Here is a 16,547-nt window from a genome sequence, read left to right as displayed (position 1 = left end):
AGATATTGTAATTTGTAATTTGAAAAACATCACTACTTGGCTGCATATAATTCATGTTTTTCTTCACAGGTCACACAGTGTGTAATTGAATCTTTACTTCCATGATGTATTTTTATCTTCCTTCTTTCATTTTTATGATTCATAGACAACCTATGGTTATTGGAGTTGGCTATTTGCAGAAATTTTCTCAAAAATGAATAAAATAAGCCTGCCATTTCAAGGTGAACAATTGACAGGAATTGCCGCCAATGACAAAAGTCCAGTTTTCAAGCAAAAACTAGAACTTTGAAAAACCTGTATGCACTCTGTAAGCTTGACAGCTTCCTGATACATAAAGGCTTTTCTGATAAGATCAGTGGTGATATTAACAAATGTGATTTTTAAAAATTGTATAATGAAATGTGTCACTTGGAAGATATTCACAACTAACTGAACCAGTATTTTCCAAATGACCAGAGCAAGATGTTATAAAGTCATGCATGGGTATAAAACCCATTTAAAGTGCAAGATAGACTAATGGATTTTGATATAACAGAGTATAAAAAGTTCATTGATATGCCGACAGTCCACATGGCAACTAACATTTAGGAAGCTAACACTTGTCAAATTTTGGTGTAATATCAAAGGAAAGTATCCACAATTATCTCACAACACCACTGAAACATTCTCTTCTCCAACTACATGTTTACGCAAAGCCAGATTTTTTTCAGACACTTCAATCAAAACAAAGTATTGCAAGAGATGGAACACAGGAGTAGATATGGGAGTTCAGCTGTACTGTATCAGGCTTCTGTTAAGATATCAAAGAGATCTGCAAAACAACGTGAAGCTAGGCTATTCTCATAACAACTTGTTTTTGGTTTTGGAGAATAGGTTATTTTTAACTAAAAACATGGTATTTATGTCAACATGTAAATGTAATGGGGTTATTACTGCTTTATGTGAATAACTAAATAAATAGTTTATTAAAATTTGTTTTAATTTCTAATGCCATAAATATCGATAGGTGTAACTCATGTCCACAAAAGCTCTCTGGGGTTCCCAGTTTTTGGAAGTGCAAAAGGGTCCTGAGAACAAAAAGTTTGAGAATTGTTGATTAGGGAAAAAAAGAAGATGAAGAGACCATGGCATAAAGGGAAGAAGAAAGGGAGAAAAAAGAAAGAAGGGCCAGTTGAGCGGGCATCAGGGCTGATGGATTCGGGCTCGTGACTATCATTTTGCTCCACTGAGTCGAGAACATGTCACCCTCTGTTAGACAATGGCAAAGACAATATTAAGGTAGCGCTGGCTTTGTACATCAGCAAGTTCAACAATTTTAACCGATTTTATACATCGCTGAGAGGAAGAAAACCAGTGCCTGCTGGTGCACTCACCTGCTCTCCTGGGAGAGGAGTCGGATGCAGGCTGCATGGCCGCAGTACAGGGCGTAGGCCAGGGGCGTGCTCTCCTTGGTGTCTCGCAGGTTGCTGTCCATCCCCAGCTCCAGCAGTGACTGGACACAGTCTGCCTTCCCTGCAGCTGCAGCCCAGTGCAGCGGGGTCCTGGGGGACCACAGGGGAACAACACAAGGGTCAGAGCACAGACATGGCCCAGGTTGCTTAGCTGGCGACAGGTCCTGTTCAAAGTCTGGGCATGGCCTGAAACACGCGTTGCTATGTACGCCGTGGAAGTGGTAGTAAGCATTAGATGGGGCTTCAGGATGATGGTGTGTCTGTCGGAGCCTGTCCTCCAGTTCTAAGCATCCCCTGGCCTTCTGCCTTCTCTGGCCTTCCTGAGAATGTCTTAGAAGAGGAAGTAGTGGGGGCGCCTGGGTGGCTCAGTTGGTTAAGCGACTGCCTTCAGCTCAGGTCATGATCCTGGAGTCCGGGGATCGAGTCCCGCATTGGGCTCCCTGCTCAGCGGGGAGTCCGCTTCTCCCTCGGACCCTCCCCCCTCTCATGCTCTCTCTCTCATTCTCTCTCTCAAATAAATAAATAAAATCTTTAAAAAAAAAAAGAAGAGGAAGTAGTGGGTCAAAGGCTATGGATAATTTTCAGGCTCTTTATGCATAGGGTCAAGCTGTCTTCTAAGAACACTGACTCAATTTAGCCACCTACCAGGTGGGTCCCTATTCCTTCCTAAACTGAGTGTTATCGGCGCCTTCAAAAATCTCTGCCAATTTGGTAGGCAGAATGATACTTCAGGGTTGTTTTCTTTTGCATTTCTTTAATAGCGAGGTTGAAATTTTGAAATATATTTTTGTCGTTTGAGTCTCTTCACTGAAATGACTCAATGTCTTTTGGCTGTTTTTCTGTTAGATTATTAGTTTTTCTTATTATTTAGGTGGGCTCTTTATGTATTAAAGGTATCAATCTTTTTGCAAACATTTTCTCTAATTTGTTACTTGACTTTTAATTTTTCAGTGATTTTCCACAAAATTAAAAAAAAACATTAATCATCTCTTCACTTTCGTTTCTTTCATAACTTTATGCTTAGAAAGCCCTTCATCAGCCAGAAGGTAGGTATATATTCATCAGTATCTAAGCCTTTATTAAATTGTAAAACCAGTATTTTCTTAGGAAAAAAAAAGCAAGAGACTGGGAGAAAATACTGTAATTTATAAATTGCCCTGGGAAAGGCTCAGTCCTGAGGCAGGAAGGAAGGGCATGGACAGCTTCCCCTCGGCTTTGTGGTGGGGCCTCAACCTTGGGCAGAAGGGCAGCCAAGTGGTCTCTCAGACATGGAGGCAGCTGAAGGGCTCGACAGAGAAGGGCTCAGTTGGGGCAATCTATGAAGGTATATGAGCCTTAATATTTGGAGAGTAGCCTTGTCCCCAGTGTGGCCAGTGCCCTGAGGTGTGGATTGTATCTCCTGTCAGTCAAAGTATCCTGCACCTCAGATTGTGCTATGGGCAGCAATTTGAGATCACTTAATAGGACCATATTTTTTTTCAATATAGTGATCAATCACAGTGCTTATTTAAATATGTGGCAGATGTGATTCATTCCACCCTACTTGAGAGAGGTCTCCAGACAATATTTATTATGAAATAGGATGAGGCACCAGCCAGATTATGCCATCCTGTTTAGAGGATATATTGCCAATAAATTCAGTAGATGAAGGGTTGGACATCAATTTTGTCAGGTTTGCTAACACATGACCACCCACTTTGGAGCAGCTTGAAATATTTCTTCACAACAACTGTGAAGACTGACTGTTTTAATTCTTCAGACTACCAACATGGAAAAAGAGGTCCGGAAGAACAGTGGGGAAACAAAATATTTTTTGGAAAAACAAGGGGAGTATATAGACAACTCCTAAGTAATACACATAGAGCCTTTGTGGGCCATCTGTAGTATCCAATTTCAAGTGATCTCAACTGTAATTCCTTTCTTATCTCTAAACTTCCTGCAAACACAGCAGACTGGTTTCAGCCATCACGTGCAGAGTTGGAGGGGCAGAGCCCATGATGAGAAGAAATTCATTAGAGATGGCTGAGGAGGTAGTCTCTGAATGGCAGGAAATGATGGCTCTGAGCACGCAGCATTGATTGAGGTATCAGCAGCTATGGAATGATTTATAGGACATGTAAACATCCCCTAGAGAATTCCCAGAAACATGTAGGGAGGGGAACTTGAGAGAAGACTGTCTTTTCTGAAGATAAATGGGTTGGGTATTAAGTCTGACCCCAGGGGCTGATGAAACTTGGGACAATTATGCTACATAAGGTACTTCTGAGTCACGTGGCACAGCACACGTGACCCAGAAGTACCTAATTTACACCATATTTTATTTTAATTTTAATTTGTTTAAGATTTTATTTATTTATTTGACAGAGGGACAGCGAGAGAGGGAACACAAGCAGGGGGAGTGGGAGAGGGAGAAGCAGACCTCCTGCGGAGCAGGGAGCCCAATGTGGGGCTCGATCCCAGGACCCTGAGATCATGACCTGGGCGGAAGGCAGACGCTTAACTGACTGAGCCACCCAGGCGCCCCTACACCATGTTTAAAATATCATAGATCTAGAAAGTACTTTAATATCTAGGAGGACTAGGGCCCCCCACATTATCCCTCCATTTTTTTTTTAATCACTGCCTTATTTTTCTTTCCTTTTCTTCAAACACTTTCCGCGAAGATGGAAAAGACAGGAAATCACAGTTACTACAAATGCTTAAGGTACTTACACCTATGAAAATTTTGAAAAAATTCTACTACTGAGACAAGCTCACAGTTTCAGTGTGAAGGCACAGCTGCACGAAGCAGAAAACGTGAAACAAAACAGAAGGCAGGATCTGTCAGTGCAGGCTACCCAGGAGCAGAGCTTGAGAGCAGGAACTATATCCTCCTTGAGATTTTACTTCACCTTGAACTCTCCTTGGACCTTATCTTTTGTACTATTTTTCTCTCCTTGGCGTTACTCTCTTCCTGAGTTCTTGCGGAACTGGATTTTCTTTGCTAAGTGTGTAATAATGCCGAATGGTAAATACCCTCTTCAGAGCTGGCTCTAAAGGTACTCTGAACTAGGCAAACCTTTCTCCAGCCCTCCTTTCTTTTTTTTTTTTAATTTTTTTATTGTTATGTTAATCACCTCCAGCCCTCCTTTCTTAAGACTCTAGCGGAAGGCTGACGCTTAACGACTGAGCCACCTAGGCACCCCAAATGTGTTGCTTTTTTCACCTTTTGGATCATTCACCTTTTCTCTTCATGTAACTTTAGTCCCGCTACTGTCTTACCTGCTCAGGATCAACATCTGCTCTTAGGAAAAGATCTACTTTCAATGACCTATACTTTAATTTTAATTATAGTCATCATGTTAACCATCTCCAGCTCCTGAGACTCAGATGCAATCCAAGATTTTTCCCGTGTTGCAAGGATTTCAGGTATCAGGGAGTAGGAGGTGCTTCTTGGAGTTTATCTGAAGTTCAGATAAATAGGTGGCTAATGTTGCAAGAGGGTAAAAAAAAAATACATAGTGTGTAAGCCTCTCACTTGTTTTCAATAGTCTTGTTTGTTGTTATATTATTCTTGTATTTCCATTGAGTCAATGCTTAACCAAAAGAAAGATTAGATAAAGAGTGTAATTGAAAAGCTCTAATAGTTGATTATGGGGGTGAAAAGCAATGTGGATGAAAAGTTCTCTGGAAGACGAGGGTCCAAGTCTTCCTCTAAATGCTAACTACCTCTGAGATAAGTCTCTTCCCCTTTCTGGATCTGGCTTCCTTTTCTCTGCCAATATATTTTTAATGATGGGGGGGGGGGAAGCTTGATAAAGTCCTATCTGGTTCTGAATACAAAACCTCTATCATGATCTTGTCTGGATAACAAGAACTTGTTGACTTTATGACATAATCCAGGAATGAAGAAAAAAAAATAAGACTTACTGTTAAGAATAAAAAAGAACATATAGCAGGAAGTTGACCTACAGAAAGCCTTCTGAGAACGTTTAGCAAAAGGTGGAAAATCTGACAGTACCGTACAGTCACAGCATTTCTCTCCATAACAATGATTTTTCCTGCCCTGACTAAAATAGAGCAGTTGTTATTGTCCCCAGCACATGGGTAAACCTCACTGGCAGTGAGGAGATACTCATATAGGATAACCCCTTCACCATGTTCTTTATTCTAAGATTAGCTTTCGGAGACGACTGGGAGTCCCCAACATGTCCTGAGTGGCCACAAATACCTGTCGTCCACATCCAGAGCCTGCAGGTTACACTCAGGTACGCTGGCCAGCTCATTAATGATGTCACTGAAGCCCGCGGCTGCGGCAATGTGCGCGCACGTCTTCCCACTCTCGTCGTCGTAGTTGATGATGGACGGACCCTGGTGGTGGCTCAGGATGATGGAACACAGGGTTCTGTTTCCACTCTGGGGAAGAGAGGTCAAAGGGAGTTCATGAGGAAGAGCCCAGGGCTCTTCCCTGTCTACACATGTTGAGATAAAATACAAAGAGGAAAACAAATGCGAAAAGAAAAGGAAAAAAAAAAGGAAGTAAACACATTTTATCAAACCCTCCAACACATTCCCACTAGTCTCTTGTCACTGTCGGGATTTTTGTTTCCCCAGAGCTAAGTTGTCTTCTATGGTTAGCCAGCTAAGAAGGACTTCAGTTAAATACAGGAATAGTTGACGGACGTCGGAGCTGGTCCAAGCAGGGGCTACCTACCCAGCAACTTGCTGCTCAGATCTGTGCTTTCTTTCCCCGCCTGTGGCAGAGGCAGACCCCTGAGAAGCTGGAAGAGGGACTTCTCATGTTAACAAAATGACCATGAGAAGTACTCACTGGTGGCATAATGATGACTGAGATGATCCAGTAATGGTCAAATGGCTACAAATTTCATGAAATTTAATCTCCAAAACTCCTTGGTGAAAGGAAATGGATCATAATTAAGTAGCTAATCAATAAAGAAATCAACAAATACGAGAAAGAAAGAGCTTCAGGCATCCATGTAAATTGGGCCTATCTCTCTATACAAATCTAATAAACTTTTTATCTTTGAAGGGAGGCTATTAAACCCTCTTTTAAGTAACCTGTTCCAGCCTTAAAAGCCACCAATTCTTCCTCGAGAGAGTGTCCTATATCTCTTCAGATTGCACAAACAGGTAAGTAAAATCTGCATATTACTGGTACTGAGTACCTTTTATTGACCTGAAAAATAAAAAAAAAAAAAACAAAAAACGTTGCATGAGCATTTGCAATGTAAGATGACAATCAATCTTCGGGGGCGAATGAAAGAAATTCTCATTTTATATCATGCAATAAAAAGTCTTATCTTTCAGATTCTCCTGGTATCTCTGGAAATATCATAAAACAATCCAAATAATTCATTAGCATTTTAATTTTCTCAGTGAATCCTCAGAGAGACCTTGGAACTCCATGCACTAGGCCTTATGGGTGGAATGGAGGTCCCTCGGAGGCATGCAGAGCAAGTTAAGGAAATGGGAGAGGCAAGTTGTTATTCTGGAAGCCCAGCATTGGGCCACATGCCGGGGTCAGAGATCTGGGCAAAAGAGAGAGAGAGATTTTTTAAAAAAGCGGTAATTCTGATGTGCTTCAAGCGCTGTTCAACGGCTACCTCCGGATACATTTTTCCATGTAAAATTTCCTGTTGATCTTCTTCCCACTTTGTTACCCTGTTAATGTGACCCCCAAGGTTGCGTTCTAGAGCTTGAATCAGTTTTCACAGTTCCATGGAATGGCACTCATTCATTTCACCTTTGCTCTTCCTTTCCCTCCCTTGTCTATTTGCACTCTGGGCTCTCTGGCTCTCCAGATTTCTCATTACTCAGCTGGCTCCTGGCTTCACAATGAGCCATTACACTGTGACCCCTGGGGTGTGCTTCCAGTGCATGAGGGGACAGCAGCTGACACCAGTCCTGAAACCTCTTGCAGGACCAAGGGCCAGGAGCCCTCACAGCTCTCAGGAAGACTGATCAGTGGGTGTTAAATGCTACAACCAGGGCCAGATACATCATGTGTGGGGCTCAGGGCAAAATGAAAATATGGAGCCCTCTATCTACACAGCAGGGCACAAGCTTATTCCTTCTTGGTGTCTTTCTTGACATGTCACAGTGATTTTTATTTGTTATTTAGTGTTGTGCTCCTTTGGGCTGGAGATTCTCACCCATTAGTGCAAACCCTCACGGGTGTCTAACTCCCCCTCTTGCAACCAGGCACATGCTTGATCCTGACCCTCCCCAAGTCTGTGTCCAGACCCCTTACCAGGGGGCTGAGAGTTTGTCCTAGGGAGGCAGGGAGGCAGATACTGTGAGTCAGGGTGCCACTGTCCTATCTGACTTCACTAACAAAACAAAAATTCAAAGATAAAATTAATGAGAATTTCCAGATGGCGACCACAAAGCGTTATACCCAAGCACAGGGCTCCCTTCTGAGAATGGGGCCCACTAGGGCTGTATTGGTCACATGCCCATTGAGTGGTCCCTACCCACAAGCTTCCTCCTTTTCTTCCACTCAAACCCCCTCTTCCCTCTTCCTCCCTCCATCCTTCCATTGTCTCTAATGACTTTAAATTATTTGGATCAATTGGTGAAGTGCTATGGCATGCCTGTTACCAGAAGTTGGCCACACTGAACACATCCAAGCTTTTGTGCCTGCTTTATCAACTTTTCTAAGATTCTTTCACCTGATGTTACTTAAACATAATTTGAAGGAGTCTAAAATACATTTAAAACAATCAGGAGCCCCCACCCCCACCGCCAACACTCACACCTTTTAAAAAAAGTACCAACCATTAGAGAAGGAAAACAGAAGCAAAGAGTTGCCAGTTCAGTGAATTTATTTTGTTTACAATTTCCTGGAAGAGCAAAGGAATTCAGGTTGCCAAGGTGATTCCAAGGGCAAAATGCCCTGTCACAATTCTCCCTTTGAGTCGAAGAGGGAGCGTCAAGCACAGATAGAAAAAACAAAGCCCATCCCCTCACCCTGTGTCTTCCTCCTCTCCCGACCCCGAGAGCAGCCATTTTGGAAGTGGCAACACTGACACCCAGGCTGCTTCCCAGGACCTCTGCACCTGCCTCTTCTGGACCCATCAGCAGCTCCCCTGGGAGCTGAAGTGGGTCACACACTCCAGAACTCCAACCCCTTATCTTTTTCCTCCAGAAGGCCCTTTGTCCTGAATTTTCCAGGGAACTTCTTTGTTCTAGCTCTCTTTCTTTCACCTAGCTCTCACTTATACAACATTGTCACTGTATCTTCTTTTCTCTGATAGGAAGATACTCCCAGGAATAATGGGAAAAGCTGTCTTTACGGAGTGAACATTGTGTGCCTGGCACTGTTCCAAGCATTTTCACACACCAGTTCATTTCATCCTGACAACAACCCTGTGGGGTAGATCCTCCTCTGATTCCCATTTCGTAGAGCAGAATATGGCGGCACACGGGTTAAGTAACTTGCCCAGGGTGACAGCCAAGAAGTGACGTAGCAGGACAGACAGTCTGTCTCCAGAGCCCTTGTGCCTCATGGCTACACCATTCTGTCTCTAATAAAAAGGAACCCCCGTCTGTTTATTTGATCTTTCATATTCATAGTGGAGAAACGAAAGTAAAAAACTCCTGTTTAGGCTGCAACAGCAGTAGCAATGATGTGTGCCTGGCCAAACGAGACCTTTTTCAGAGTGAAACATGAGGTCTTTAAAAGCCTCTGCTCTGAGGGTTGCCATGGTGCACCCTCAGAGGAATTTGAGGGGCCCGAGAGAGCACTAGTCTGTGAGCTGGGGCCTTGGCTCACCGGTTTCCTGGTAACTGCATTTCCTTCTTGGCAAGCTGGCTATATCAGGCAAAGGTAGGCTCTAGGCCTGGGAGGCCAGAAGGGGTTACAGAGACCAAGAAGCAGTATAGAAGGAATGGGTTGGTGCCCGGAAGAGCCCTCAGGAAGAAAGGAGTGTAGGCTTCCCCTTGGGAGAAATGTCATTAAACAGGGGAACTAACAATATTGTACAGATCTTATTCTTATGGAGCTCTGGCATTCTGCACTGGATGACCAGATGAGGATTGTGGATTTGTTTCATTTTCTGTCACATTGGTTCTGTTTCTGTTCATGGATAATTCATACAGTTGCCTTCATGTGCTCTGAAAACTGCTGGGGACTATAGTGCTAGTCATTATCACTTTACACCTCCTGAGGGAGGGTCCATAAGAAGCCTTGTGTGATATAATGATTTATAAAAAATATATATATGGTCATTCAGATTCCTGAAAATGCTTCAGAGCCATAAATGGGTGAAATGGGTGTCTTGTTATTAAAGAAGGTGACTTTCGGACCCCACCCAAGGGTGGGGCTGGTGGCCAGGAGGGCCAACCCTGTGATTAGAGGGTTGGAGCTGTCAGTACCCCCACCCAAAACTTCCAGGGAGGGGAGAGGGGCTAGAGGTTGAATCAGCCCATGGCCCAGGACTTAATTAATCATGACAGTGTAGTGAAGCCTCCATAAAAACTCAAGGCAGCAATTTTTAGGCCCTTCTTGGAGAGCTTCCATGCTTGGGGAACCAGAAGGTTTCCATGTGCTACCAAACCAGACCCCAAAATCCATGAGGACAGAAGCTCCTTTCTTTGGGATCTCACCCTATGTATCCCTTTAACTGGCTGTTGATTCCTACACTTTATCATATCCTTTCATAAAATGGTAAATGTTAGTGTTTCCCTGAGTTCTTCGAGCCGCTCCCGCAAATTAATTGAATCTAAGGAGGAGGTCAGTGGCACTTCCAGTCTGTAGCTGGTCAGTCAGAAGCACAGGTAACAGCCCCCTTGAGACTGGTGTCTGAAGTGGGGCATGAGGTGCAGCCTTGTAGGACTGCATCCTTCACCTGTGGAACCTGATGCCATCTCCAGAGAGAAAGTGTCAGAATTGTCTTGAATTCTCAAACACTCTTAAAGACCTTGCCCACCCCCCCCACACACAAAGTTGAACTAATATCACCCCCCCACACACACACAAAGTTGAACTAATATATAATTTTGCTGCAGGCAGACTGCTAAAAAAACAAGATTCCAATGTTCTGACCGCAGACGCTTTTTATTCTAGGAGACCTTCCAAAGGGTCTTGGTGGGAGATTCAGGACGAGTTGGTTATTTGCTAACACATGTCTGGAGAATTAGTACTATTGTGGCTTCTTCTTAGAGGGAACTCCAACCTCCTTCCTTCTCTTGGAAGCAGTGGCCCGTTTGCATCACTTGTTGCATGACGGTGACCAGATGAATGGGAGGCTAGGATTTTAGGTCATAAGCCAGAGCCAGATGCATCAGACTGGGAATGCAGCTTCGAGGGAACATCTACCAGTCTACACAAGGTGAACATTTGAGAGTTGAGAGCCTGGGGCTAACCACATAAAAAAGGTACCTAATAGCCTAAAGTCTGAACCATCTTCATGCTTAGCCCCTTTGGACACAAGCTTTACTCCTTCGCCTGACTCCAGAGGCCACTGTACCCCAAAGCCTGGGGCTGACTGCCCTGGAGAGCTAGAGCAAGACAGAAATCAGGGGGGATGGGGCATGAGGCATGCTGACCCTCCACTGCTGAGCTACTTCATTTCATAGGTTCTCTAATACTGTAGAGAAAAAAAAAAAATCTCCTTTCTTGCTCTGTTAGTGTGTAAAAAAGGGCTGAATTCTCCTGGCTGTCTGACAAGATGGAGATCTCCAGGAGGGCTCTATCTTGTCCTTTGCTAAATGTCTGACTGGGAATCTTTCTGCTGAAATGAAGCCTAGCAGAGAGTCACTCTCAATAAATATTTGCTGAACAATAAATAAATGAGTAAAACTAGCCTGACGAACTCTAAGCAAAGCCAAAGAGCCATCCTTTTTAGCTTCTGTCTCTTTTCCTCATTTTATTTCCCCCTTTTACTCTTCTCACTTCTTTTTTTATTTGTATTCACTCCTAGGTGAGTCCTTGTTATTTTCTCCTTCTACTGCACCCCTTCCTGTCTATAACCAAGAGCTGGGGAGCTGACCATGCGGCCACTTAAACTTAGGTTGCCCCTCAAGCCTGCAGTTTCCTAGGTGGGTTGGCCTTTGCTCCCAGGGTATGGATTTCACAAACTTGACTTTCTTTTTGTTTACTTTAGGCTTAGTGGCTTTGTAGTCCTCCTCTTATCAAGCACTGGGAGATATGGCCTGGGTGCCTGGTGGGTGCTGGGTGTCCTTGGTCCAATGCCAACCTCCAGTGCACTAGTTTCTTTACCTGTGAACTGGATGGTGGGACTAAATGAATTAATATGGTCCTTTCCAGCTCTAAGATTCTTTCATCTTATGAACTGGACCCACTGGTATATGACATTTATCCGTTGTCATTCTGAATATATTCAGGGTAAAAATATATTTGTAAGATTTTGACACAATCCAAAATGTTGACCACAGATCTTCACCACAGGAAGGAGGAGGATTCCATACTGGACCAAACCAGTCTCAAGCACTAAAGGCTTAAAGGTTATAAAGAAATTGAAGGGTGTATGTGTGTGTGTGTATGCGTGCGCATGTTTAATTTCCTTAACCACATAACCACACACTGAATGAACAAACATGAAATAGTTGTTTTATGTCAGTGCAGTTCTTTTCTTTCTACCCTCCCTTGAAAAATGCACTGAAAGAAAAAAAGTATTTCTAAGGAAGATTCCAAAGAAACACATTTCCTAGTAAGCAGAGGAGGGAGCTAGTGGTGAGATTTGAGGGGCAGTTGATACCTGCCCCCCTCATTGACCTGCCATCATATCTATCCTAGAATTCCTACCATTAGAAAGATCTCCCTGGTATTAAGGCATTACTCTCCTGCAAGTCTCAGTTAAGCTAACAAATGGTGTTCTACAAAGAGAACCCGATAAGCCATCAATCTCGTTGATTTGAGATGGGTAAATTTATTGGACTGAATTCAGTGAACACCTCTTTGAGGAACTAAGACTCACAAAGATCTATTCTGGGTCTTGAGAGGCACCTACACGAATAAAGCACATTGCCCTTAAGCACATAGTCTAGAAGGGAAGAATCAGCCATCCCACTGCTTGCAACACCAGTCCTAGACATAAGAAAGTACTAGATGGGCAACTCAGAGGGAACAATTCTGAAAGGGAGCTCAACAAAGAAGGCGGCATTCAGTTGGGGCTTCAGGAATAAGAAAGAATAAGCAGAAATTCTTCAGGTGGAAGGGATGACGTGAGAAGTGCAAGAAGGGTTTCACCAAAAGAGAAGAGGGTGACTAAGGTGGAGACAGAATGAATCTCTGTGATGTATTGAAGGGATCATTCATATTTCGGTGTGATTGGAGTAAAGCCTATATGGGCTGAAGAGGAGAGGTCAGGGAGTGGGTGGGGGGTACGGGGTATTTGTTTACAACCTTTTAGGGGTAGTCACCAATCCTCACTCGGGAATTGAAGAAAGTCGTGGATGATTTCCTCAGAAAAAAGTTCGCTAACATATTCACACACTCACACATAGCATATTTCATACAGTTGTAGGGGTTTTAGAAGGGACCTGTCTTGTTAGTCCTTTTTACCCCCAATGCCAGCCCAGGGAGTTTGTTCTGTACCAAAAAATGGAACTCGCTAAAGGTTTTTGAGCCAAGGCCCAACAGTGACCATAATAACTGTTTTGGTGGAACAACAATTGTGTTCATACATTCCTCTGGAATTTGTAGAAAGAACCCTTGGTGGCAATGTGAGAACAGAAGGGACAAGGAAAGGGCTGAAAGTAGGAATACAGATCCTGAAACTGTTCAGATGAGAGATGGTAGAAGCTTGATCTAAGAGAGTGACAGTGGGTGTGCAAAATTGCCTTCATTTGTTCTTCTGGGTTTACTCTCCCATCTTTTTCCATCCTGCTCTTCCCTCTAGCCTGTATGAATTGCATCAGATGGGCTCCCTTGCCCTATGGCTTCTGGCTGGGTTTGGCCAATGAGTGACACTGACAGGAGATGGGTGTAGGAGGACAGAGATCAGGGTGTTTATCGTTCAGTTCTCTCTCGGCCGGGCCACGGTGTGGTCATTCCATCGAAGGCTACACCTACTGTCCTGAGTTGCCCATCTAGTACCTCCCCTACAGCTCCATCTTTTGCTGTGCCTTAGTAACCACCCCTTCCCATGCCCTTTTAGGCCCAGATGCCCTAATGGCAACCTGCTGTGGTATTCGAATACCCTCTTCAGGAACTTCTGCCCAATTTATCCCATCATGACTGGGCTATGTTTCCTGCTGTGACCCTGACCTGTACAGTGGGGATAGAAAGGAGGTGACAGAGATGTGAGAGCTGAGGAGGTAGAATTGAGGGGTCTTGATAACCAACTAGATACAAAGGGTGATAAGGAAGGAGTGTGGACCATGCAAAGCCCTTTGGCTTGGGCTACTATGAGGACGAGAATGTGATGGGAAGGGAAGACCATGGGTTAAGTTTGGACATGTCCAGTTTGAAGTGTCTGGGAAATGATGTGGAGATGCCCAAGAGAGCTAGAAATGTAAGTCTAGAGTTTCAGAGAGAGGTCAGGTTTGAGAATCTCCTGAATAGAATGATAGTTGATACAGTGGGCTTTCTGAGGAAGAGAGGAAGAAAAAGACTGGGGATGGAACTTCTACAGGGTCTCCTGGGCAGACAGGGGAGGTGAATGAGGGCAACAGGCCCACAGGAGGGCATCACCAGCTACCAAAGCCCCTGAGAGATGGGGCAGAAGCCCAACCCCAAATCACTTCATGGGCCTAATGTTTCCAATCTTTCCTGCCTGGTTATCTGGGTGAAATACGGAGACTTTATTATTTTAAAGTGCTATAGCTTTAAATATGGGCTCATATGGTCCAAGAGAAAAGCAGGAAGTTTGGGGAAAGGAATAAATGACAACGGGAAATAGACTCATTCATGTGGAAAAACTGTAAAAGGAGCACAATGCTGGTCCTGTGCTATAAATGAACCAGAAGGCTAAAGGAGGCAAGTGTAATCATGGTTTCAGCTGACATTTGGAATTACCCTTAGTCTTCTTTGCAGATTAAAGGGCAGGACACACCACTTCTGAATTTCACTGCTAACTAGAAGGACAGAGAGGGTGCGTGGTTCTCCTACAAGTGTGATTCTGAACCTTTTAGGGGTAGTCACCGATCCTCACTGAGGAATTGAACAAGTCGTGGATGACTTCCTCAGAAAAAAGTTTGCTAACATATTCACACACTCACACATAACATATTTCATACAGTTGTAGGGGTTTTAGAAGGGACCTGTCTTGTTAGTCCTTTTTACCCCCAATGCCAGAAACACAGTAGGTGCTCAAGAAATATATATTAAGCAATTGAGTAAATAAATGAATGACGCAGTATGCTTACACCAAATCATGGTCAAAATGCAAATAAAGATATTTGAAGTAGGAGTAGATAAGGTTTTAGCACCCATTAATATGAATTCATTTATCATAGCAGTTTTCAACCCTCGGTGCACATTACAATCTCCTGCGGTGAAGGGAAACTTTAAAAAAATATGGATACCTGGGCTCTACCCCAGAACCGCTGAAAATCTAAGGGTGTGGGGCTTGCATATCAGTATTGCTTAAGAGCTCTTCAGATAATTTTAAAGTGCAGACAGGACTGCGATCAATGTAGCAGGTTAAAAGCTCTATCATTTAGTAGAGAGAAAGAATAAGAAGATGTGGGTATGATAATTAAGTTGTTGTGGAGGAAATCAGGAACCATAACAAAAACGGTTATCTATTCTAATTACCTAGCACATTACATATTGCTGTCATGTGCACACTCTCATTCATACCCCAAAGACACACTGAGAGTTATGCCAAGAGGGACTGATGATTTTTCTCAGATCAAAACCAGATCTCTCAATGCAAACAGATTTTCTGAGTTGAGTGCTGAGTGTTCTTTTCATTTTGCCAAACGGCCTCTTTGAGAATAAGAGAAGGGGTTCCCACCCCCGAAGAGTCCAAATCAGAAGGTCTGGAGTGGGGCCTGGGAACCTATCATTTTACAAGCACTGCGGCTGATTCCACTGCAAGGCCGGGACTAGAGCAGTAGCTCTACATTGGGGGCAGGGTGGAGGCCGTGGGAGCAGAGATGTGAGCCCCATCCCAGATCTGCGGAATCAGAACGCAAGGGTGATGAGAGTGAACACAGGAAATGCTTGATTTGGAGACCACTCCCACCTCAGCTGAGCACCAGCACACATGGTGGCCCACCCAGAGGACGGGGCCCTGGGCAGGGAGGGGCATGCGGGGGGATGGGGTGGGAGATTAGATACTGAAAGTAGGTAGGAGGAGGCTACAGCAGGTGGCAAGGACAAAACCAGTTTTGCTCACTTTGCAGTCTTGCCCAGAGCTAGTCTCGGTACAGAGTAACTGAACAGCCAAAGTTGGAGGGACAAAACCAGAGCAGTTTCCAAATCACTTCTGTTTCAATTTTACCTCAGGCCTGAAAGTGCCAGGTGCCCGACTCTGGCATGCTTGGCACGTGAAACAACTGGGTGAAACCACGGGCAGGGCAGGCAGAAACCCCTCTCATAAGGATCCCGGCCGCAGCTCAGCGAGGGTGCCTTTGTTGGGCTGATGAAGATGAACAGTGGAGGGGTCTCTGCTTGGGTATCAAAAGACAGAATGGGCTGGCAAGTTTGTTGAAATGATACATAATACTACTCTCCTCTGAAGGATGGAGTAGATAACTCTGAGTTAATCTATTCTTCTAAAATAGAAAGCACGTCAATAAATGTGAGCTATGGGCATTCTTTCACCTTATTCACTTTCCCCCTCTTTGGGCTATAGATTTCTGGGGCTTATTCTGATTTCTTTGGTCATGTGTTCTGAGATAAACTCCCTTTTGTGATCATGGGATAGTGTTAAGAGGCATGATTTTCATTGCTCAGCACAGAACTCAGCGTCACCTGGAATAACTCTGCTTTGGAGGATTTGGAAGAAGAGAGTTATGGTCCAAAGACTTTGAAGGGATTTCCTAATAAAACTTTGAAGGTTTGTCCTGGTGTACCATGAGCTACTTAGCAAGAATGGGGATGGAGAGAGAAAGAGAGCAAGCAAGAGAGGTATTTTGTGTGTGTGTGTGTGTGTGTGTGTGTGTGTGTGTGTGTGTGTGTGT

General features: G+C 43.9%; 1 protein-coding gene across 29 annotated transcripts in view; it reads right to left on the bottom strand.

The window, feature by feature from the left end:
- Positions 1-16,547, bottom strand: part of ANKRD55 (ankyrin repeat domain 55) — a 496,355-nt gene that overhangs the window by 12,070 nt on the left and 467,738 nt on the right. For all 29 annotated transcript variants that reach the window (XM_073905461.1, XM_073905462.1, XM_073905453.1 and 26 more), the window contains 2 exons: positions 5,662-5,846; positions 1,374-1,541 (listed from right to left, as the gene is read on the bottom strand). In XM_073905461.1, the coding sequence (XP_073761562.1) occupies positions 1,374-1,541; positions 5,662-5,846 (353 nt within the window). The remainder of the gene's footprint in view (positions 1-1,373; positions 1,542-5,661; positions 5,847-16,547) is intronic.

The sequence above is a fragment of the Callorhinus ursinus genome, unplaced genomic scaffold, assembly GCF_003265705.2.
Source record: "Callorhinus ursinus isolate GAN/ISIS: 27379988/994484 unplaced genomic scaffold, GSC_fseal_2.0 scaffold23, whole genome shotgun sequence".
NCBI lineage: Eukaryota > Metazoa > Chordata > Mammalia > Carnivora > Otariidae > Callorhinus > Callorhinus ursinus.
The sequence above is the reverse complement of the archived record's forward strand: the minus strand, read 5'-3'. Positions and strand labels throughout refer to the sequence as shown.